This window comes from Eulemur rufifrons, chromosome 19, assembly GCF_041146395.1.
Source record: "Eulemur rufifrons isolate Redbay chromosome 19, OSU_ERuf_1, whole genome shotgun sequence".
In the NCBI taxonomy this organism is placed as follows: domain Eukaryota; kingdom Metazoa; phylum Chordata; class Mammalia; order Primates; family Lemuridae; genus Eulemur; species Eulemur rufifrons.
The window spans coordinates 96,335,175-96,361,002 of record NC_091001.1 but is presented as its reverse complement, the minus strand read 5'-3'; the positions used below and the strand labels follow the sequence as shown (position 1 = coordinate 96,361,002).

Below are 25,828 nucleotides of genomic sequence, written 5' to 3'. Positions count from 1 at the left end.
ATTAAAAAATGTCTGGGTAGGGGAAAAAACCTCCCTAAAACAAGTCAAAAGACAAAACTGGGGAAGAGATCTACAACACACATGACAAAGTGCTAATCTCCTTTATCTGCAAAGCACTCTCAAATATTAGTATGAAAAAGACCAAGAAGCAAGGAAAAAAGGGGCAAAATATCTAAACAGACAAGTTTACTGAAAAAATTACAAATACTCAATAAGCACAGGAAGTTACTTTACATTTGTACTGTCCAATAATGGTAGCCACTAGCCAAATGTGGCTGTTTAAACTCAAAGTATGGCCATGGGCCGTAGCTCATGCCTGTAATCCTAGCACTTTGGGAGGCTGAGGGGGCAGGATGACTTGAGGTCAAGAGTTCAGGACCAGCCTGAACAAGAGCGAGACCACCCCGTCTCTACTAAAAATAGAAAAAAATTGGCCAGGCATGGTGGCATTCGCCTCTAGTCCCAGTTACTTGGGAGGATGAGGCAGGAGGATCACTTGAGCCCAGGAGTTTGAGGTTGCTGTGAGCTAGGCTGATGCCATGGCACTCTAGCCTAGGCAACAGAGCAAGACTCTATCTCAAAAAGTAAATAAATACATAAATTCAAAGTAATTAACATTAAATAAAATTTAAAATTCAGTTCCCTAGTCACAAAGCTATATTTTAGGTACTCAATGTTCATATATGAGTAGTGGTTACCACAATGGACTGCACAGACATAGAATATGTTGATTAAGTTCTACTGAACAAAATAATCAAAGAAATGCTTCGCTAATATATTAATATCAAAATGGCAAAGACTAAAGATTGATATATTCCTCGGATTACAGAGAAAAGTAGGAAAAAATTGGAAACTTCAAATTTTTGGAAGGGAATATATAAATTGGCACAAAGTTTTAAAAATTTGTAAGGACATATCATAAGTTCAAGCTTATATACTTTTTTTTTTTTTTTTGAAGAAAAACCTTGCCCAGGCTGGAATGCAGTGGCTACTTACAGGCACAATCATGGCACACCACCTCCTCTAACTCCTGGGCTCAAGTGATCCTCCCTCCTCCTGCTTCAGCCTCGAGTAGCTTGGGCTACAGGTGTTCCCATTTGTGCCCAGCTTACATACTCTTTACCCTAACAATTCCATTCACACAAATGCACATATGCACACACACACACACACACACACACAATGTATCTGCATACACACATACACACCCAGATGTACTGAGCATTTGTTACAAAAGGAGAAAAACTATAAATAACTATACATCAAGTAATCGGGGACTGATTTTTTAAATGATGGTACACCCAAAAACAATGGAATACCAAGAAGCCATTAAAAAGAATGAAGCAGATACGTAAGTCATGACATGAAAAGACATCCAAGATATTGATAAAATAAAGTTACATCCATGATATTGATAAAATAAAGAAAGTTACAGAACTTTATGTAACTATATATATGGCTGTATCTCTTTGTATATACAAGGTAAAAAGTCCAGAAAGCTATATTTAACAAACTATCAACCACAGTTAATTTCAGCATGGTAACTAAATATTTTCAATATTACAGTATGCAGACTTTTACTTAATCCTTGTTTCAAACAGTATAGTAACTCACCCAAGAATAACTGTTTGTTCTGCTTGCCATTTTTTAAAAATAATGAGCCAATATAACAAATAGAAAGCAATTTGAAGTAATACTATTAAATATTTGTTTCTAAGTCATACTTACAGGGTCTTAAAATTTAGTACATTCAAGAATCTTTTAACAACACTAAAAACATAATAAATCACACTGTACTAAAAATGCTAAATTGTACAACACCATAAACTATGAGGATGACCTCTATGACATTCGGAAGGAAGGAATACAGAAATAGAGGGGCATTCAGAGTTCTTTGGCAAACAGGACAAAGATAGCAGGTTTTAACAAACATTGTTACTGATCAGTTCCCTATAGTTACATCTTCCACACACTAGCCTCCTTCCAGACAGCTTTTGTAGTGAAAAAATAATGTCCTTTCACCCACAGCAAAATTACACAGCCTCTCAAGAGTAGACAGAATACATGTCTCTCGGAATTCTAGGAGAGATGCAGCAGCAGCAACTTCACAGAAATTTTTAATTCATATGTCCAAGAAAGATTTTGCTTTTAAATTTTTCCTTCAACAACTAGGAGGTTTGTGGGCTTTCAGGACAGGGGCATAAAAACAGGATGAAAAGATTATGAACTTAATAACACAAAATTGAAGAAGCAAAACGCAGGGAAACTTCACTTCAGTAACATGGAAGAAGGAAGATAAGTCAAGCAGAGTGTTACATCAAGTCACCTAGGACAAAGAGACCCACAGAATGTAATTTCATAAATGTAAATATGCAGTCATTGCTTTGAAAAATTATGCATCAGAGTAGTTTTTCAATTTTTTGCCCATGCTGCTTGCAATGCTTACTCACTCTAATTTTTATGTATTCCACAAGCAAAGGAAGATTTTGTCCAGTTTTACTTTCTATAGTTTATATTATAAAAATAATAGTTTGCTGAATGTTTTTCACGCTGCACACTCTCTTGTGGAGATTCTAATACAACTACAAATATAATACAAACATAGACTTAAAAGGACTCTGCCCCTGTCAATATATCCAAATGGACATAACCAGGCCTGACCATACTCCTCCTTTTTTAAGAAAAAACATTACTTATAGTAAAAGCTAAGAGTACTGAAAATTTCTAAGCTAACAAATCTTTCTAAAATGCATTAAAAACGTTTTCTAAACATTTTTCTAATTACTATATTTTTATATTTTTCAATATTTTCCATTTTCTACCCTTCCTACATCAAAGTAATTAACCAAACAGTGTTATTCCCTTAATAGAAATTTTCCATCTTTCACCTTATTCCCTGAAGTTAAAGTAACTTAAGGTAAAATGACAAAAATTAAAATCTTACATACATTCAAAATAATATTAATCGATGAAGTCTATCTAGAAATAAAAACTTTTCTTTCAATCTACAAATTCATATCCCAAAGATCCACACTACGGACTGCACTCCTCACTTCTAACACCCATATTTTAACCATTTCTCATATTTTAACCATTTCACTCCCAAAGTTACCCATAGGTCCCCCTAGTATACAATCTCTAAGGTTTGCCCCTCTGTTGCTTCCACCTACAATCACACACATGCACACTCTCTTGTATTTTTAGGACATTTTGTCTTTTAATGCTTCCCTAGTTATGGCAAGGAGGGAAAAGTCAAAAAGAAAACAAAACAAAACAAAAAAAAGATTATGCTATTTTGAGGTTCTGCTTTGCAAAAACTGCTAAAACCCTCAGGGTGTCATCAAATATTTTTTGTTTAATGAGCCTAACTTTAAACACAGTTTTAAAATCAACGTAATGGTTCTCAGTATCTCTGACTTATTACAACTTTTTCAATTTAAATTTCACTGGCCAGGTGCAGTGGCTCACACCTAGCATTTTGGGAGGCCAAGGCCAGAGGCTCACTTGAGCTAGGAATTCAAGACCAGCATGGACAATACGGCAAGACCCCATATTTCCTATAAAAATAAATAATTAATTAATTAGCTAAGGGTAGTGGGGTGTGTGTGTGTGTGTGTGTGTGTGTGTAGTCCCAGCTACTCCAGAGGCAAAGATAGGAGGATTGCTTGAGCCCAGGAGTTCAAGGCTGCAGTAAAGTATGATCACACCACTACAATCCAGCCTGGGTGCCAGAGGGAGACCTTGTCTCAATCAATCAATTTCACTAAACACTATACTATGTATCTCTCATCCAAATCATTTCATTATCAGCATCACTACTACCCTTAAAATTTAAAACATGTAAAACTGGACTGGGTGTGGTAGCTCACACCTATTAATCCCAGCACTTGCAGAGGCCAAGGTGGGAAGATCGCTTGAGACCAGTTCAAGACCAGCCTGGGCAACACGGTGAGACCCCATCCCTACAAAAAATTTTTTTTTAAAAATTAGCTGGGCCTAGTGGTGTGCGCCTGTAGTCCCAGCTATTCAGGAAGCTGAGGCAGGAGGATAGCTTGAGCCCAGAAGTTTGAGGTTGCAGTGAGCTATGATGATGCCATTGCACTCTAGCCTTGGCAACAGAGCTAAACCTTGTCTCCCAAAAAAAAAAAAGAAAAAGAAAAAGAAAAGAAAACCTATGTGAAACTGTCAACTAAATACTTGAATAACGCTTTTTATAACTAGTGTGTTTACATAGGGCAAATTTAAAATCAATAAGGAGACAGTCCAGTATAGTGAATGAGCATTTAAGATCACCTAAATCCCAGCTCCATTACCTCTTTCTAGTGTACTTAGTTACTGCAGCCAGTCTATACATTTAAGTTCATTTTATCAGCCTCCTGGCATAATTTTACTATTATATAATAATTATGAAGCCATATGTGGTGGTGCCCACCTGTAGTTCGCTTAAGCCCAAGAGTTCCAAGCTGTTGTGTGCCATGATCACGCCTTTAACAGACCTGCACTCCAGTCTAGGCAACACAACAAGACTCCATCTCTTGGCCGAGCGTGGTAATTCATGCCTGTAATCCTAGCACTCTTGGAGGCTGAGGCAGGAGGATCACTTGAGCTCAGGTGTTCAAGACCAGCCTCAGCAAGAGACCCCATCTCTACTAAAAGTAGAAAGAAATTAGCCAGGCAATTAAAAACAGAAAAAACTAGCCAGGCATGGTGGCATGCACCTGTAATCCCAGCTACTCGGGAGGCTGAGGCAGGAAGACAGCTTGAGCCCAGGAGTTTGAGGTTGCTGTGAGCTAAGCTGATGCCACGACACTACTCAGGGCAACAGAGTTGAGACTCTGCCTAAAAAAAAAAAAAGAAAATAACCCTACTTTAACAGTGCTTCCGAAAACAGGATAGTGCTACAATGCAGCTACCATAATGAAAGCAGATACTAGCCAGGCACAGTGGCTTGCACCAATAATCCCAGCTACTCGGGAAGTTGAGGCAGGAGGATCGATTGAGCCTGGCCAATATACTGAGACTCCAGCTGTAAAAAAATTTTTAAAATAGCTAAGCATGGTAGTGCATGCCTATAGTCCCAGCTGCTCAGGAGGCTGAGGCAGAAGGACTGCCTGAGCCCAGGAGTTCATGACCAGCCTGGGTGATACAGTGAGACCCTGTCTCAAAACACAAAAAAGCAGATACTGCCTGTATTCATAAATACAGTAATTTTATTATTTCCTTGTTGAACCTCTGTTCCTAGAACACTTGACACCTTAATGCCTAAGAAATAAGTTTAAGCCTTACAACCCCTTTTCCTAGTCCTCCTGATCTTCTAAATATCAACACCATTTCTTAATTTAGGTCAAAGTTACTTTCATTTGTCAAATCGCTAATTTTCTGATCTCTACTCTACAGTCTGAAATATTACAGATGTACCTTTGTCTAGTCCTCCTACTTTTACTTCTATCTCTCCCACAAGCAGAAAACTTTTGAACACTTAAATTATTTTAATCTCCTCATTGTTTATAAAACAACCCAAAAAAAGAGTAGAGTGTTTTCTAGATTTTGGCTATTAGAAAAAAGTTTTAGTATCACTATTCTCTTTCTAAAATTCATTTTCACTTAGGGCCAGTCATGGTGGCTCATGCCTATAATACTAGCACTTTGGAAGGGTGAAAGGGGAGGACTGCTTGAGGCCAGGAGTTTGAGGCTACAGTGAGCTATGTGATGCCTCTGCACTCTAGCCTGGGCAACAGAAGGAGACTGCCCCTAAAAAAAAAAAAAAAAAAAAAATCATTTTCACCTAGACTGGGGGTTTTACATATTTGTCAACATCAAATAAAAATATCAAGCTACTAAAGCTACTAATACAGTAGTCCTGTCAGGAACTCACTCAGAACTCTTACTACTCCAACTAGCCTTTCCATCTTTTAAATACTATTTTACACATTTAATATTAGTGTCACTAAAGTTGGTATACAACCCCACGCACACTGATAAATTTGACTGGCTTTAAAAAAAAAAGGAGAAAATATATACTATTTTACACATAGCTAGCTAGAGCATGAAATGAGCAAATATACTAACTTACTATAGTAACAGCTAAGCAATAGATGCAGATTAATTTTTCTTGTCACAACCTCCCAATGATTAGACTATTTTATCCAAAGAGATCATAATTCAAAAAGGACTCTTCAGATTCTTGAGACGTAAAATTAATTAACATAATTAGAGCTGGAGTCTGTTTACCTATAATTAAAATTTACCATGCTTCTTTTATTAACAGAAAGAGGTCTTGAGGTATCTACCAAGTAGAAAGTAAAATAGTCTTCTGTAAAGAAGCAACCTCTTTTTTTTTTTTTTTTTTTTTGAGACAGAGTCTCACTCTGTTGCCCAGGCTAGAGTGAGTGCCGTGGCGTTAGCCTAGCTCACAGCAACCTCAAACTCCTGAGCTCAAGTGATCCTCCTGCCTCAGCCTCCCGAGTAGCTGGGACTACAGGCATGCACCACCATGCCCGGCTAATTTTTTCTATATATATTTTTAGCTGTCCATATAATTTCTTTCTATTTTTAGTAGAGATGGGGTCTCGCTCTTGCTCAGGCTGGTCTCGAACTCCTGAGCTCAAACGATCTGCCCACCTCGGCCTCCCAGAGTGCTAGGATTACAGGCGTGAGCCACCACGCCCGGCCAAGAAGCAACCTCTTCACCATCAAAAAAATTATTTCTAGTTTTAAATCTTTTAGAGGGAAACTACCAGCACAGTCACAATCATGAAAATACACTGTATTTTCAATAAATAAATAAAAACTACCATTTCTGCACTAACTTTTTCACATTTCCAACTAAAACAGAAATACAAGTTGAAGATTCATCAACCCCCATTGCATAAAGTTTACAAAATACATGCACAAAGTTTACAAAACAAATGCACAAGATTGAATAAACAGTATGACTCAGATTTTGAGAAATAAAAAAGACTAGATGGTAATATGTCAAAATGTTAATATGTGACAGATGACGGATGAAATATGCGATTTTTTATTTTCTTCTTTATACTTTTCTATGATGCTCCAAATTTCCCCCCTAGGGATCATTACTTTTGTATTCAGAAAAATCTCATTTAAAAAATAAATCATAGGACATATAGTAAGAGTTTATGTAGAAGGGTTCCCCATGTTGTCCAAGTACTACTGACATGACTCACCATTTAAGAGGTGAACACCTCTCACTTCCCACCACTGAAATGCTGCTGTTTAATGCCCTATTACTTTTCTGCTGCACCCTCAACGATGGAATGAACTTCACTTTCTCCTAACGTTTCATCTCTACATACAAAACCGCTTTTAATTTGTTTTTCTTAAAACATAGTGAAAGTTTTCACTAATCCTCAATATTCCATTTTTTTTAAACCTACCACTAAATTTCGTTATAACAAAATCAGGAGGAAAAGATTGATTTACCCACTAATCACAACTTTGTTAGGCCATCATGACTTTAGCTAGAGAAAAGTGAAGGCCGAGTAAACTACACGTCCCACCATGCATTGCTGCCTTGCTCAGAGTAGGTCTCTACGGAAACAGAAAAAAAATTCTACAAGTCCCACCTGTTACTTCGTTTCTAAACACCTCCTGCACTTTCAGCTCCAACAGCAAACAAAAACAAAAGCCTCGTGATCTCACGTCGGCACCGGGAGCCAGATAAGCAGGGGGCCCAGGGTCAGGAGGCATGTCTGCTGCAGCGGGTAAATTCTACCAAGCTCCAGCGCTCCCCTCTTCTTTCCGGGGCTGGATGCATGCACAAGCCTTCTTCTATCTGCATCCAATGGGGCTCTCCAGCCCCACAAGGGAAGAGAACCGGTTACAGTGCAAGCATAACAGACCCGGTGCCGGGGAGGGGGCTACCTCAGAGTGGGAGTGAGAGCGACGTGACCCCGAAAGACAGCCTCAAAACACCAAGAGGACTCGTCGCAGACGCTGGGAGAAGCCACAGCCCGGCGGCGATCACCTTCCGCCGGGCGCCTCCATTCCCACCGGGATCTCGACCCCGACACTAACCGCCGCCCTCTCCGTGCGGTTTTGTGCCCCCTAAGCCGGGTCGCTGGGCCAGTCACCTCCCTTCACTGTGCGACTGGCGGGCGGCAAGAAAACGAAATCCTCCCGGCCTTCCCCTTCGCTCCCTCCCCCTTACCGTCTTGGCGGCCTCCGCCCAGGTCCTGCCCTTCTTCCTACGTCCCTTTTCCCTCATGTCGGGTCTTGAACTGACTGGGAGGCTCCCGTGTCCGCGCTCCGGCCGCCCTCCCTGTCTGCTCTGCCCTGCGCTGCTTTTCCCGCGGTGCTGGGAAAGGTGGGAGAAAGGGGAAGTCAGGCCGGAGGAGCACCCAAGCAGAGGAAGCGGCGGGGGTGGTGCGCGGGGGGGTCTATGGGGCGGCCGGTCCTCCTGCTGCCGTTGCCACTGCTACCGCCGCTGCCATATTGGGTTCTTACTGTACAGGCTGCCGCTACGGTCATGTGACCGCTCCCGCGCGGCCGTCACTACTGTACGCAGCCGGCCGCGCGAACGAGCGCGCGCGCGCCCCCGCCTCCCGAGCACGGCTCTTGAGAGAGCGAGCCGGCGGTCTGCGGCGCCTCGCCACGCCCCCTCCCTTCCGGTCTCCGCCTCCCCTCAGGAGCATGCGCGCTAGGGAGAACCGACTGTAGCCTGCGTCGGATGCCGGGTGCACACGCCCACAGCGAAAATCCGCCTGCGGAAGCGGAACTTGAACCATCCAGGCAGGCAAATTGAGCGGATCCTGGTCGCATGTGAGGCTCTGAGGTGGCTGTAGAGAACTGGAGCAGCGGCCTCTTCCCTCAAGCGGTGACCCTGCCAACTATCACTTTGATTAAGTCTCGTACTTGTGTTTTCTCTTTTGTTTATTGCTACAAAGTTTATCTTTTTGAAGATTTGCAACAGTTCTCGTCTAGTTTGCCCCATTCGATATATGAGGCAACTGAGATTGAGTGACTTGCCAAACTCATGAGTCTGGGATGTGGAAAAACCTAAAACCAAATTGCCAGCTCAGATTCCTTTCTATCGCTCCAGAATGCATCAAACTTAGATGCCTTTTTTTTCATTGTAATTTTTTATCGGAAAACAAATATACAACTTGGAATGGATTTGAGGCAAATTGTGCCATAAGCATATTTTCTGTAAGTAGCTAAACAAAGTTTAAAAAACAAGTAACAATAAAAGAAAATGTTTCTGGTACAGGACCAGCAATACAAAAAAATAGTGTATGAGGACCTGGATAATACACCCATTTTGCAATAGTGTAACTTTTAAGTACATGTTGTTGACTGTTCATAGTCCAGACAGAGTTACAACTCCACACTTCAACAACAACATGCTGACAGTTCCTAAAGAAAACTACCTTAAAAAAAGGCATAACCCAGATGTTCCCTCATTTGACCAACTCCATCTAAGTTTTGATGTGCAGAAGGGCTTAGATATATCCGGGGTAAGCCACATGCAGCATGTTACCGATCAATTTTCTAAAATAAGATTTCAGGACAATGGCAGTAAGATAAGGGAAGAAAACATGGAGGGATAAAGTCCTAATCACTATACATGTATATATTTTTTGACAGTGACAGCAGTCTGTGCTGGATAGTAGAGGAGGGAGACGCGGAGCAGAGCAGCAGCCTCAAGATCAGCTGCACTGGTGGAGACCGCATTCTTCCCACTCTCCTCAGGAAAAGAGGCCCACCAGAATCCTGGGAGAGCTGCCGCCAAAACTTACCTAAATAAGTGGTTCCAAGTGGACTGGAGATAAAACTCTGATTCACTTCCCATATCTTCCTCCAGGACTAAAGGACTTATTCCTCAGCTGCTGGGAATTTTCTCTGAGAATTTTCCTCACCTGCAAAGAGCCATTTTGCTCCAGGCCACTTCTCAGGACAGCTTGTATCCAATGACTGGTCAATGTTGGGGTGTAAAGGCTTGGCCGCCTCACCCGAATTCGGGATGACTGAAGTGCTAGCCCAGCTTCAGAACTCCCCATGGAGTTAGCTGAAACATTCTTGAAACTGTATCAGAGCCCAGCCTTTCCATCTGCCCAATCCTGCTTCGTTCCTTTCCCACAGATGTCGCTCCTGAGGGCACACTCTAATGAGATTCCCGCTCGCTATCCTGCTCTGCAACCACGCGGGTACGTGCATGCTGGAAGGATACAGAAAAAAATATTAAAAGTAATTATCTCGGAGTAGTGGGACTGAGGATTGGGAATTATGGAAAGAAGGCTTTCTTTTTTAACAAAACAAAAAATTCATTATGATTATTTCTGAGAGCTAATTAATACATTTTTTTAAAAATGAAGGGGATTTTTCTGCTTTCTCTTTTCTTCCTGGGTTTGCTCTGCTGGTACATGGGAGGCAATGTAAAATTTATGGAATTGAACCGTTTTTATCCCATGGGAAAACACACTCCCTCTCTCTCTCTCTCTAATGCCCCTGCTAAAACAGCGCAGTAGCCCCCCCCAAAAGCAAAATGGACAAATATGAACAGATAATTCACAAAACAGGAAATTCAATTAGATAATAAGCATATAAAAACAATACTATTTCATGATTTCATCAGTAAAATCAAAATTAAAATATGATGAACTAATGAAAGAGTTTATTTAAGAATCCTAATTTAGGCTGGGCACAGTGGCTCATGCCTGTAATCCTTGCACTCTGGGAGGCAAGGAGGGAGGATTGCTTGAGGTCAGGTGTTCAAGACCAGCCTGAGCAAGAGTGAGACCCCCCCCCATCTCTACTAAAAATAGAAAAAATTAGGAGGCTGGGGCAGGAGAATTGTTTGAGCCCAGGAGTTTGAGGTTGCTGTGAGCTAGGCTGACGCCATGACACTCTAGCCAGGGTGACAGAGCGAGACTCTGTCTCAAAAACAAAGAAACAGAAAATGGTAAATTTTGTGCTATGTATAAAATCACTCTGTAGCCCAGGCTAAAGTGCAGTGATGCCACCATAGCTCACTGTAGCCTTCAACTCCTGGCCTCAAGCAATCCTCCCACTTCGGCCTCCCAATGTGCTAGAATTGTAGGCATGAGTCACCGTGCCCAGCCAAAAAGAATTTTTTTAAGCAACAAGTGTTCCATATACCAGTAATGATTGGTGGGTAATTAAAGTTTAAACAACTCTCATTCCTAATAGCTAGACAAGTGTGTATATATGTGTATATGCATATGTGTGTATATGTGAATGTACACATCTATACATACATACATATGCATATATACATACATATTTATATCTTCATACCTGCAATTAGCACTAATGTCAAGGAAAAATGTCTGGACTTCTCAGAACCTATAAGAAGTAAACCAACTCAATTCTACTGAGAGAACTGTTAATAAAATAAGACTTTTAATACCTATACAAGCCATGTTCTTAGAGGAGACAATTTACTATTTTAAATACTTTTAATTCCACTTAAAATCTTAGTGAGATTTATTTAGATGTAGTCTGACAAAATGATGTTAAAGTTCACCTCAAATAATAAACAAGTTAAAATTAACCAACACATATTTTAAAGAAAGAAGAGTAATGTGGGAGATTTGCCTTACCAGATATTAAAACATACCCTTAAGAACCATTATGGCCGGGCGCGGTGGCTCACACCTGGGAAGCTGAGTCAAGAGGATCCCTTGAGCTCAGGAGTTTGAGACCAGCCTGAGCAAGAGCGAGACCCCGTCTCTACCAAAAATAGAAAAATTTAGCCAGGTGTGGTGGTGCACACCTGTAGTCTCAGCCACTCGGAAGGCTGAGCCAGAGGATCACCTGAGCCCAGGAGTTTGAGGTTGCTGTGAGCTAGGCTGATACCACGGCACTCACTCTAGCTTAGGCAATAGAGCAAGACTCTGTCTCAAAAAAAAAAAAAAAAAAAAAAAAAAAAGCCAGGTGTGGTGGCTCATGCCCACAATCCCAGTGCACTTTGGGAGGCCTCAGTGGGGCTTGCTTATAGTAGTCCCAGTCACTCAGGAGTCTGAGGCAGGAGGATCGCTTGAGCCCAGAAGCTCAAGGCTGCAGTTCATTATGATTGTACCTATGAATAGCCACTGCACTCGAACCTGGGCAACATAGCAAGACCTCCATCTCTAAAACAGAAACAAAAGCAAAAAAACACTAAAAAAAACTTTAATGGAAAGAACTGAAATAAGATTTCCAACTTTTTATTCTTATACAAATACATTTTTAAAAATCAACTCCCATCTACTACCTCCATAATTTTAGGAAATGAAGGACATTTTAACAGCAACAAGCTAGAATAAATGTTAGAAGAACATAATCTCAGACCAAAAGACAATCTGCTGTTTTTTCTTGTTCTCCCTCTATCTCTCCTATTCTAAGGGCTATGCACAGACAATTTCTTTTTTCTTTCTTTTTTTTTTATTTTTGGAGGGACAGAGTCTTACCCTGTCACCCAGGCTAGAGTGCAATGACATCATCATAGCTAATAACAACCTCAAACTCCTGACCTCAAGTGATCCTCCTGCCTTGGCCTCCTTGAGTGCTAGGATTATAGCCATGAGCCACTGCGCCTGGCTGACAATTTCTTTTTTAAAGAAACTTCCTGTAGCCTCACAGATAGTAAAACCAACATCAATTTTAGGGGGAAATTGATTGTTTAAAAACTACAATATTAACTATACAGCATAGTATGAATGTGCCAGATCACAGGGCTGCTGCATCAGCTCTGCCCTGGCCATAGACTTCGTTCAGCCTTGACCAGTTTGCCACTTCAAACATACCTGCCTCTAGTTACATCATGACCAGCAGACAGGCTGTAAGTGGGTCCGGTTCAAAGTCCATGCCTCTGATCCCATATGGGTCAATAGCAGTAGCTGCACAGAACAAGAGATGCTAGAATTTGACTGCCTGGGCTGGAATTCCCCCACCTGAATTTATTCTATTTATGAGACTTGGGCAAGCCACTTATCCTCTTTAAACCTCAGTTCCCCCAGCATCGTGGTACCTGCCTATAGTCCCAGCTACTCAGGATTGCTTGAGCCCAGGAGCCCTGGCCTATAGTGTGCTGTGCCCATCAGGGGTCTGCTCTAAGTCTGGCATCAATATGGTCACCTCTGGGAATCTAAAGGGGCGGGAACCGGCACAGGTCAGAACTCCCTTACTGATCAGTAGTGGGATTGCGTCTGTGAGTAGCCACTGCACTCCAGCCCAGGCACCATAGCAAGACCTCATCTCTAAAAATAAATAAAATAAAATAAACCTCAATTTCCTCTGCTAGGGTTATTGTGGGGTCTGAAGGAAGTAGTACATAAAGTGCTTGGAACAGTACCTGGCACATTGTAAGCCATCAATAAATCTTAGCTATTATATCTTATCTATTATACCTGGCCAGAAAAGAGGGCAAAAGTAGACCTTCTCAACTCTTCTTCCCTCCTGCAGAACTCATAAATCACTAGCTGCTAACATTTCTCTACTGAACTTTTACCATTTCTCCACTAAATGCAATAAGATTTAGCTTACTTGGTGACCAGGCCAGCAGGAGCCTAGAGGAAAGGAGAAGAAAGGAATTAACTGCAGAATGTCTGCTATATACCAGGCAATTTACATGAGGACATGAATACTGAGGAACTCCTCAACAAACATTTCCTTTAGGGACAATTTCTTTTTTTATTTTCTTTTTAGATCCCCAGCATAGATTGCATTTTTTTTTCTTTTTAAAAAAATTTCTTATTTTTTAGGGACAATTTCTGCTAACTAGTACTATGACCTTGAAATACTTCGATTCAATTCAACAATTTAATTTAGTATTCTTGGCCAGGCACAGTGGCTCACGTCTATAATTCCAGCACTTTGGGAGCCCAAGGCAGGAGGATTGCTTGAGGCCAGAAGTTCTAGACCAGCCTGGGCAACATAGTAAGGCCCTACTCCGTCCCTACAAAAAATTTAGCCGGGTGTGATAGTGCATGCCTGTAGTCCCAGCTACTTAGGAAGCTGAGGCCGGAGGATTGCTTGAGCCCAGGAGTTGAAGGTTGCAGTGAGCTATGCTCATGCCACTGCACTCCAGCCTAGATGACAGAACATGTAATACTGGAACAGGAGACCATTATCCTAAGTGAAGTATCTCAGGAATGGAAAACCAAACACTGTATGTTCACTAATAAGTAGGAGCTAATAGATAGGTACACATGGGCACAAAGTGATATAAAAGATATGAGAAACCAAGAAGGAGGGAGTGGGGGATGGTGGGTGTGACATAAAAACTTACCTATTGGGTACAATGACCACTATTCTGGTGACAGGCACAACAAAGGCCCTGACTTAAGCATCATACAAGATATCTAAGTAACAAAAACACTTGTATCCCTTAATTAATATTTTGAAATTTTAAAAAAATTAAAAAAAAATGTTTGATCATGAAAAGAAGGAGAAAGATGTAAGGGTGCTTGGGGGATAGTCCAACCTTGTACAGAAAACGTATTTCCAGTGGCAAAATTCTAAAGCTAAATTGCAGTTCTATACACAGGTAAGAATTATGTGCAAACCACCTGTATCTCTTGGGCTCTGTCTGTTCATTCTGGAGGGAACCTAACAAAGCCCGCACAATAACCTTCAGCATGTTAACTTCTGTCAAAGTCTTGCAATGATTATAAAATCCTGATCCATTCTTTTGGCTGAATTCAAGGCAAGTAGGTCTTTGTGTTACTGGAATTTTGTTAAAAATCTCATTTCTCATTCAAATTCCTATTTTGTCATTTAGAAGAATCTGTAATTTAGGTATATTCCATCTTAGAAATATAATTTTCATTTGTAAATTACCCAAGAAAAAGAGAGGGGGGCTTAAAAAGGAGAGAGGGTGAGAGGAAAATGGCAACTCACTATAATTTTCTATATATACATATATACATAATGTAAGTAAAAGTCTCTATATATTTGCTCATGTGAAGACTCGCTTATTAAGTAAAACAATGCAAATAGTCCCCAACTTGTCATGGTTTGACTTATGATTTTTTGACTTTATTATGGTACAAAAGCAATATGCATTCATTAGAAACCAACCATATTCCAGGACACGTTAAACTATTCTGTTTTTCACTTTTAGTACAATATTCAATAAATTTCATGAGATATTCAACATTTTATTGTAGAAATAACCTTGTATTGGATGATTTTGCCCAACTGTAGGCTAATGTTAAGTGTTCTGAGCATGTTGGAGGTAGGCTAGGCTAAGATAAGATGTTTGCTAGGTTAGGTATAGCAAATGCATTTTCAGGTTACAGTGGGTTTATCAGGATGTAACCCCATCATAAGTTGAAGAGCATTCTGTACTCCACAAAAATAAAGTTAACTTAAATTTTTAAAAAAATTAGTATTTTTTCAACCATGAGCCAAATACTGAAGACTGAAAGGAGTACAATACTGCAAAGCAGTGGGGGCAGGGACTGTGCCTGCCATGTTCATTATGATCTTTGTAGTGCCCAGAACAACACCTTGCAATAGATGCATTTTTATTGAATGCTACTGACAGGCATAAGCTGGCTCATGAGTGTGAAGGGAAAACCGGAGCCTGACTTTAACTGTGCTCTACTGCAGGTGGCCAAAGGCTCAGAGACTGTAGGAAGCAGGAAGGACGGCAGAGGAGTTGGAGGCCAGCCAGGAGCAAGCTGGGAACAGCCGGGCTGCGCTGCTCCTTAGTTACCACGGGCTTTGTCCAGCCAGATGTCTTCAGCATCTCCTTGGTTTTCCGCCGGAGGAATTTGACTATTCATTCTGAAGCTGTCTTAAATGCGCTCCACAGTCACAAATAACTCTCAGAGGCCACGTACATTTTTGCATAGACGGGGATACAGCCTGGTCTTAAGTAGACTTATGTTTATCCAAACTTTGTCTTTTACTAGCTGAGCGAACTTAAGCAATTTATTTAGATTCTCTAATCTTCAGTTTTCTCATCTGCCAAAAGTTGGGATAATTTTTTCGATAAATATTCCTTTTTGAGTGCCTGTGATGTGACAGGCTCAGATGTGGATGTTGAGAATACAGAAGTAGATCAGGTAGGTAAGGCCCTGCTGTCGTGGAGCTATATTCAAGTGGGGCGAGGGGAATAATGAGATGAGATCAGACATTGATAAATGCTTGGAAGACAATAAAACAAGTTGATGTGAGAGTGACTGGGTAGGAGCATCTGTGGATTACAAGGAAAGTCTCTCTTCGAATTTGACATTTGAGCTGAGACAGAAGTCAGGAACACAGTGATCTCCTAGACTGGAGCGAGGTAGAGAGGGATCTGGGAAGAGGTGGGAGAGGTAGGCAGCACTGAGGAAGTGGAGGAGGATGTGGGAGGTTTGCAGAGAGCAGAGAATGTGTGAAATAGCTGTTCTGGAGAACGGGGGAGAGAACGTACTGGGGAAGTGTAGTAGGGTTGCTTGGCAGCGTTGAGAGTCTTTTTGAGATGTGTGGTCCTGAATTTAAACTAGAACTGGTTGGCATAGTAGATGTTGTTCTGAGGATTAGATAAAATGAATGGGAGATTTTGATACACAGTAGATACTCAAAAATGTTAACTAGCTCTCCAGGCGCAGTGGCTCACATGTGTAATCCCAGCACTTTGGCAGGCTGAGGTGGGAGGATTGCTTGAGCCCAGGAGTTCAATGTCTCGATGAGCTATGATGGTGCCACTATACTGTGACCTAGGAGACAGAGCAAGGCCCTGTCTCAAAAAAAAAAAAAAAGTTAACTAGATAGAAAATATTAGGATGAGGAAAATGAAACCAACTCATTTATTTTTGCTACCATTTGCAACTCAGGAAAACTAAATAATATACGGTGTGTTCTGATCTTATATTTAAAACTAAGATTTCTTCAAAGTGAGTTTTTTGCACCTGGATATTTTTAACCTGAGTGTTTTTGTATACCTAATCCAAAATGCTGTGATTTTTGCTCTTGTGATCTTAATGAACTGGAAGTGAATTTCTTTGGTGAGTCCTTTGTAGTTGCAGTCCCCAAGCCCTGGGGCCATGCTCAGACTGGTACCAGTCCATGACCTGTTAGGAACCAGAGCTGCACAGCAGGAGGTGAGCTGCCAGCTAGTGAGCAAAGCTTCATCTGTATTTACAGCCGCTTCTCATCGTTCACATCACCACCTGTCAGATCAGTGGGGGCATTAGATTCTCATAGGAGCTCGAACCCTACTGTAAACTGCATATGTGGGATCTAGGTTGCTCGTTCCTTATGAGAATTTGTCTGAAACCATCCCCCCACAACCCCCCCCCCACCTGGGGAAAAATTGTCTTCCATGAAACCGGTTTCTTGTGCCAAAAAGTTTGGGGACTGCTGCTTTGTAGAACTACTTCCTTGTATTCCAAATACAGGAACTCAGCTCATCTTAGTATATACGCAAAATTTGCTTCTCTTTATCTTTTTGAGTGCCCAGACAAAAGAAAGACGTCTTCTGGTAAACTTCCAAGATGTTTTGCAATGTTAACTCACAACATTTGGTGCTTGGGAACAACTCTGCAGCCTAGGATATCACTTCTGTTGCCACTTTAAATATAATCTCCCTTACAATGCAGTATTGGGGAAAAAAATCACGTCTGAGATTTCCTGTAATTTCTTCTCATTGCTGAGATCTTTTTAGACAAATCCCTTTTTAAACCTCCTCCAGGTTTAGAAGTCCTGATATCAGAAAAGCACTTGCTATGGAGCAGAAAAGCAAAATGAACTAGATTTGAACAGAACAAGACTTGGAGACAGGCTTGAGGACAGGACATTTGAGCACTGGGTCAGGGACTGGGAGACAAGGAGCTGAGAGGTGAGAATGACAACTGGTTGGCAGGAGGCTAATGAGGAGTCCAGCAAGGGCTGAGTACACCAGCTAGGGGACAGAGAGCAGTGGCAAGCAATCTGAGAGCAAGCAATATGTGGGATTCTAGGTACGGAGCATGACAACAGGCCATACAGAGTTAGGTTGAAAAGAGCAAGGTATGCCCCAAATTTCAGAGTCTTTGATAGCACCACTTCTATGCTCTGCATACTCTTCTCCTAGGTGGTGGTGTCTCTCAGAGGCACCATCCACTCCAAAGTTCTTGGTTCCTCATAGAAACCCTCTCCTCTCCATCTCCCCACCCCCACCCCACATAATGTTTATAAGTCAGAGAAAAAGAGGTTCTTGACTTTGTAGCAAATGCTGCTGTTCCTCTGTCATATCCGCCTAGCACTTCAGTGTTCCTATATATACTGATAGCTCCTTCCTGCAAGTGTTTAAGACTCTCTGCCGGAGCCTTTTCCCCGATCACTAGAGCATGCTTGTTCCATGAGCAGGGTAGACCGAAAAAGCCAGGGTGTTAATGTCTTCAGGAGCAACCACCAAACAATGTGCATATTTCAGTTACCTATTGCTGGTAACAAACTGTCCCAAAATCCTGCGGCTTAAGACAACAACAATTTGTTATTTCTCATGATTCTGTGGGTAGACTGGATGCTTCCTCTTCTGGTTTTGCCTGGGCTCACTCATGGGGCTGCATTCAACTGCAGACCCACTGTGCTGAAAGACCCAAGCTGGTATTGCTCACGTGTCTTGCAAGTGGTGCTGGCTGTTGGCTGGGACACTCTGGTGTTCCTTCACATTGCCCTTTATGCTTTACAAGGCTGGTCCAGCTTCCCTGTGTGGAGATCTCGGCATTTCAAAAGGCAAAGGCAGAAGCTGCAAGGCATCTCAGGGCCTACGCTCAGAAGCTGACACAATGTCACTTCTGCTTTTTATTGGTCAGAGAAAGGCACAAGATCATGCTAGAGGCTACTTCCACTAACTCACCTCTAGTAATGTTGTTTTAGATATTGTCACTGGCTACCACCTTGAAGAGTCAGTGACAGAATGGACTTTTGTTTTTTTGTAGACAGAGTTTTAATCTGTCACTCCGGTTAAAGTGCAGTGATATCATTATAGCTCACTGCAACCTCAAACTGCTGGGCTCAGGCGATCCTCCTGCCTCAGCCTCCTGAGTAGCTGGGACTACAGGCATGCACCACCATGCCCGGCTAATTTTTTCTATTTTTAGTAGAGATGGGATCTCACTCTTGCTAGGCTGGTCTCGAACTGCTGAGCTCAAGCTATCCTCCTGCCTCAGCCTCCCAGAGTGCTAGGATTACAGGCATGAGCCACTGCGCCCAGCCTAGAACGGACTTCATATGGGATACAAGTAGATCAGAGTGGAACAAGGTGCATTGCGCCCTGCACATCTTTCCCTTGGCCTAGGACTCCTCACTTTGATGGTTTTTTCCTGCCAGCACCTGCAGCTCTTTGCCTGGTGGCTTTCTCTGGCCATAGGTGCATATTTAGCCCACACTTGGGGTAGACTGCAATCACCAGGGGGTTAATGTGCTCAGAAGGAGCTTTCAACCAATAACTGAAAGGAGTTGGGATATAATAAATGCCCCAGATTCTTTGCTTCTCTGGGGAACAACTCTGAAACATGTTCTGCACAGTCTCCTAGAGGTCCTCCATGGGACTGAGCCCGAGTTGCCCACAGCAGTAACATGCTCATAACATACTGAATTGACTTCCCCTCTTCTGTGTTTCCCTTCTTCACTCCCCTACTGGTGCTTCCTGGGATCAACTCCCAGTAGATTACATGCACTTACGTTCCTGTCATAGAGTTTGTTTTTGAGAACTCCAACCAAAGACAGCACTCAAATAAGTTTGGGAAATATGATGCATTTCAGAATCTTGGGGTAAGAGAGGCTTAAGGTTGAAAAACCTACATAGTGGCTGGGTGCAGTGGCTCATGCCTATAATCCTAGCACTCTGGGAGGTCAAGGCGAGAGGATTGCTTGAGCTCAGGAGTTCAAGATTAGCGTTAGAAAGAGCAAGACCCCATCTCTACTAAAAATAGAAAAAAAAAATTAGCCAGGCAACTTAAAATAGAAAAAATTAGCCAGGCATGATGGCGCATGCCTGTAGTCCCAGCTACTCAGGAGGCTGAGGCAGAAGGATAGCTTGAGCCCAGGAGTTTGAGGTTGCTGTGAGCTAGGCTGATGCACAGCACTCTAGCCTGGGCAACAGAGTGAGACTCTGTCTCAAAAAAAAAAAAGAAAGAAAGAAAGAAAGAAAAAGAAAGAAAAGAAAAACCTACATAATGAGAATACATGATCTACAACAAAGCATAACAATATGAATGAATCTCAAAGATGTAATATTCAATGAAAGAAGACAGACACAAAAGAGCACATACTATAGGAATTCCATTTATATCAAGTATAAGAATAGTCAAATGGATTTGTGCTATCAGGAGTCAGGATAGTGGTTACCCTTGGCAGGGTAGTGACTGGCAGGTGGGATGGCTGGGTGCAGTTGTGGGCTGCTAGAATCATTTCTTTCTTTATCCAGATGCTGATCACATGGATGTCTCTGTGAAAATTTATCAAGCAATATGCTTGAGGTTTTTATAATTTTCTCTATTTATGTTATATATTTTTTTTAAAGTTTTAAAAAATCCTGTTCTATTTCTTTGAACAGAAAAAAGACATTAGGTAAAATCTAAAGAAATCTGAATAAAGTAGACTTTAGCTAATAATAATATATCAATATTGGTTCATTCCTTGTAATGAATGCACCATACTAATATGTTAATATGGGTGTGGGGTATATGGGTACTCTCTGAACTATCTTCACAATTGGTCTGTATATCTAAAACTTTTCTAAAAATTGAAGTTTATTTTGTGTATGTATATGTATGTGTGTGTATATATATATATATATATATACATTTATATAATATATATACTATATATAGTGTGTGTGTATATATATATTTTAAGAGACAGGGTCTCACTACATTGCCCAGGCTGGACTCCTGGGCTCAAGCAATCCTCCCGCCTCAGCCTCCCAAGTAGTTGGGACTACAAGTGCATGCCGCCACACCTGGCCTTAAAATTTATTTTTTAAAAAAAGAAAAAAAATGGCTCCCAATGAATCAAACCTTCCTGTGTTCATACCCTTATATAATATGTCTTATGTTTTCTGTCTCCTTGAATCTGGGCTGGGCTTGTGAGTTAATTTGACCAACAGAGTACAGTGGCAGTGATGTTCTGGGGCTCCTGAGCCCAGGTCTTAAGAGGCCTTATAGCTTTTACTTTCATTCTTGGGAGCTTGCTACTATGTAAGAAGTCCAACAAACCTCAGACCACCACACTGTGAGGAGTCCACGCTAGCCATGGGCAGAGGCCAGGGAAAAGCATGGCACCCCAGCATGTAGCTCCAGCCCAGCCACTGGCTGAATGCAGTGGTATGAGTGACTCCAGGCATGAAGAGCCACCTAGGTAGCCAACAGAACTATGAGAATTAACAAAGTTATGGGTGTAGTTTTCCACACAGCAATAGTTAACTTAACAATTTATGGGAGACCTTTATTCCAGAAGTTAAAAAGCCTAAGTTCAAGCCCTGGTGTCTATAAGACCAGGAGTGGGGGCTGAGAGGTGAGGGATGAAAAGGACACTAATTGCTAACACAGAGGCCCCAGGTGTTTTGTAAACTTTAAAATGTCACAAAAATTTAAGACATTATTAGCTGAAAATTGTTGATAGTAATAATAACCGATAAGTATACAATGTATTTCCCCTCCTGTGAAATATAACACTAACGAAATACTCTTTAATGGGATATTTCCAGTCTCTATGGTGTTAAAGGAAGCTGTTTTGGGAGAGAGGGTCTATTCTGAGGCCCATCAAATTGGCCAAGAGAGAGTCATCTATTCTATCTGTAAAGTAGTTCAACCCTGCTTGGATATTCCAGTTTTCCATTGAAACTTCTTTTGGAGAGAAGAACTGTTTATATTCCATATCCACCCCCTTCCAGAATCCTTTTTAGTTTTGCCTAAATGGTACATTCTAGACCTAAGAATCAGGAATAGGGAACTTCCCCTCCTCTATGAGCCACCAGAAGTTCCCTGACTATTCTTCCCTCACTTAGGGCCTGTATCCTAACTATACCTATGGATGCTGCTTGCTGGCCTTCCAGAGTTCAGTCTTTGTAAAACAGTGCTATGGTTTGAATGTATGCGTTCCTTCTAAATTTATATGTTGGAACTTAAACCCCAGTGTGATAGCAGCTCTCCCTTGACACCTCACCTTCTGGCATCTTGATCTTGGACTTCCCAACCTCCAGAACTGTGAGAAATAAATTTCTATTCTTTATAAGTTACCTAATCTAAAGTATTGTGTTATGGCAGCACAAATGGACTAAGACAGAAATTGGTACCAGAAGTGGGGTGCTAATATAACAAATACCAAAAAAATGTAAAAGTAGCTTTGGAACTGGGTAATGGGTTAAGAGTGGACCATAAAGGAATCTTCCGGTGAGAGCTCAGAAGAAGAGGAAAGCTATAGGAAACATCTAAATTTCTTAGAGATTACTTAAGGTGTTATGATCAGAATGTTGGTAGAACTATGGATGGTAAACACAATTATCATGAGGTCTTAGATGGAAATAAGGAACAAGGTATTATAAACTGGAGGAAAGGCCTATCCTTGTTATAAAGTAGCAAAGAAGTTGACTGAGTTGTGTTTGTGTTCTAATGCTTTATGAAAGCAGAACTTGCAAACAATGAAATAGGATATATGGCAGAAGAAATATCTAAGCAAAATATTCAGGATGCTGCATGGCTTTTCTTCACTGCTTGTAGCAAATTGTGTGAAGAGGGAAACAAATTAAAGACAGAATTTATAATTAAAAGGGAAACAAAACTTAAAGATTCAGAAAATTCTTAACTATCCAGGTTGTAAAAAGCATGTTTGGGAGAGAACATCAAGTGACTGATAAGAAGACTAGTGTGGATGGAAGGAAGCCAAATGCTATTCATCAAGACAATGGAAGAATGACCCTGAAGTCATTTCAAAGATTATTAGTGCTGCCCTCCCATGACAGGCCCAGAGTGGCAATGTCTGGGGGACAGAATTATGTCAAAAGAGGGGACTTGAGTGCCCGTGGGACCTCAGCAGTCACTGCCCTGTGCCACCTCAAGTCTCTGCTCCCTGCATTCTGGTGCAGTGCTCTTTGGCCACCCCAGCTGTAGCTCAAGTGGGTCCAGGTGCAGCTCAGGTTGCCACTCCAGAGAGCACAAGCAATAAATCTTGGCAGTATCCACACAGTGCCAATTCTACAGGCACACAGAATGCAAGAGCTGTGGAAGCATGGCTATCTCCACATAGATTTCAAAGGATGCTTCTGAGAGCCTTGAGGCCCAGGTGGAGAACTGCCACAACGGCAGGGCCATCACAGACAGCCCCACTAGGACAATGCTTAGTGAAGCCATGAAGCTGGAGCCACCCCCAAGATCTCAGAACTCTAGACCCACCAGCATGCAGTGCCATCTTGGGAGAGCCATTGGCATGCAACTCCAACCTCCAAGAGCTGATGCAAGGGCTGTGCCCAGCAAAGCCATGGTGACAGAACTGCCCAGGGCCTTGGAGGCCCCACACCAACCCCATTGTGTCTGGAAAGCTGGACATGGAGTCAAAGGTTATTCTCAAGCCTCAAAATTTAATATTGTTTGCCTTGTTAACTATTGTAGTTACTTGAAAACTGTTTCCCTTTCTTCTTGCCTTTTTCTCCCTTTTTGAATGGGCATGTCTCTCCTATGCCTGTCCTGCCGTTGTATTTTGGAAGCACGTAACTTGTTTGATTACACAGGCTCACAACTGGAGAGCAATTTGCCTCAGGTTGAATCATACTTTGAGTATCACCCATATTTGATTTAGGTGATACTTAGATGAGACTTTGGACTTAGACTTTAAAGTTGATGCTAGAATAAGTTAAGACTTTTGGAGCTATTGGGATAGAATAAATATATTTTTTATGTGAGAATGACATGAGTTTTTGGGGGCCAGGGGTAGAATGTTATGGTTTGAATATATGTGTCCTTTAAATTTTATATGCTGGATCTTAAACCCCAATGTGACAGTATTAAGAGGTGGTGCCTTTAGGAATGATTAAGTCATGAGGGTAGAGTACTCATGAATGAATTAATGACCTTATAAATGAGTAGAAGGGAACTATCTAGGCCCATTTGCCCTTCTGCTTTCTGCCATGTGAGAACACAGCAAAAAGGTACCACCTTGGAAGCAGAGATTGTACTCTTTCAGATGCTGACTCACCTGGTGTCTTGATCTTGGACTTCCCAGCCTCCAGAACTGTGAGCAATAAATTTCTATATTTATAGATTACCCAGTTTGTGGTATTTTGTTACAGCAGCAGGAACAAACTAAGAAAAAGAGCAAGGCAGACCCTGAGGAGGCTGGCTTTTCTGCCCTTTGTGAGCTCAGGAGTTGGAACCCCAGCTGGGTCCTTCTCAGGTGTGTCTCATCTCTCAGGCTGGCCTTCAGGATTCCTGGAGATAAACCTGCATACACTTTCACAGCCTGTACATTACCATAACAAAGGGCTACTCTTGTGGTCTTTGCTTCAAACTTTGGGTAACCCACCAGGAAGCAGGGCTCAACTTAAGAAAAGCACCAGGGTGGCTCACTCAGCTCTTCCCTCTAGCTTGTGCCTGTGAATGGTATGGTGATCACATCCAATGACACATCAAAGAAGGTAAGAAAAATAAATAAATAAATGTTTGCTGAATTCTTATAATAATTATAGCCACTACGCTAGGCAGTTTCTCTCTTTCTCTCTTTTAGCTCCTTATTGTAAAAAATTCCACATGTATATGGAAGTATAAAAAGTAGTATAATGGCTTCCCATGTATCCATCACCCAGTTTCAATAAGTATTCATGGCCAACCTTATTTCATCTTTATCCCTACCTTCTCCTGTCCCTTTCCATATCATATTGAAGTGAATTCCAGATATTCTATCATTTTATCCAGAAATAATATTTCACTATGTATCTCCAGAAGATAATGACTCTTTTACAATGTAACCACAATATCATTAACATATCTTTAAAATTTAACAATAATTCCTTAATATCAAATAGCCAGTCAGTATTCATATTTGCCTAACATCACACACACACACATCCCAATTCATCACTTCTCTTAACCATTTTTAACCCACCCCTACCCTTTTTCATTTCTGTGTTTTTATATTTATCATCTTTTCTACCTAGATTGTCCTTCCTTCCTTGCCTACCTGGCAACACACAGCCTTCCGATCTGCTCAAATATAACCTCCTCCAGGAATCTTTGCCTGGCAAAACTAAGTAGTTAGTCATTCCTACAGCACTGGTATTTGTGTACATATCAATCTCTCCTCCAGATTGTGTGCTGAAGACATCAACTATATCCTCATGGTCTTTGTAACCCTGGTTCCTAGCATGGGGCCTGGCACATACTATTTATTTCAAGCCACATATCATTTCTAAGGAGGGGTTCCCAAGGCCTTTTGCATTGTTCTTGGTGTTGATCTAACCTTTTCTAAAGTTCAATGTCCTTTGCAAAGATAATGTTCCACCCCCTTCCCCCATCTGAGCTGGGGAGCTAGGAGTTGACCTAGTGTTTTCAATCTGAAAGCTTTTAGAAACCACTGGAGACAGAATTAATTGGTTTTGAGTTTTGATTCCAGGATTGACATAAAATAGAAAGGCTGAGAAAGAGAAAGCCATTTTGTCAATCAGCAGTCACTCTGGGATTAATGTAGTAAGAGCTGTGCAGAATTTAAAAGAAAAGGATACTCTCCTCATCCTCTAATTGAATACAATCCACAAATCTTCTGGTTCTCTGAGGAGGACATTACAACATGCCTGCAGTTTGAACCATAGTTTTTAAGTGTTTCTTCTACTTCAGAACCCCTTCTTCAGTTTTATCTAGCCTGGAAAATCTGTCACACAGATAAGAGCTCTGGTGGGACT

At 41.4% G+C, this 25,828-nt stretch overlaps 1 protein-coding gene and 1 long non-coding RNA gene across 2 annotated transcripts in view; one reads left to right on the top strand and one right to left on the bottom strand.

Annotated features, from left to right (window-relative positions):
- The window catches only part of ASXL2 (ASXL transcriptional regulator 2), a 121,291-nt gene extending 112,892 nt beyond the window's left edge, over positions 1–8,399 (bottom strand). The window contains exon 1 of the mRNA XM_069494516.1: positions 8,171–8,399. Within this exon, the coding sequence (XP_069350617.1) occupies positions 8,171–8,227 (57 nt within the window). The 5' untranslated portion in view covers positions 8,228–8,399. The remainder of the gene's footprint in view (positions 1–8,170) is intronic.
- A 361-nt stretch (positions 8,400–8,760) lies between these two features.
- On the top strand, positions 8,761–16,689 carry LOC138399920 (uncharacterized). Its single transcript, XR_011236198.1, has 3 exons — positions 8,761–9,168; positions 9,607–10,166; positions 15,577–16,689. It is a non-coding gene; the product is annotated as an uncharacterized lncRNA (long non-coding RNA).
- The last annotated feature ends 9,139 nt before the right edge of the window (positions 16,690–25,828 follow it).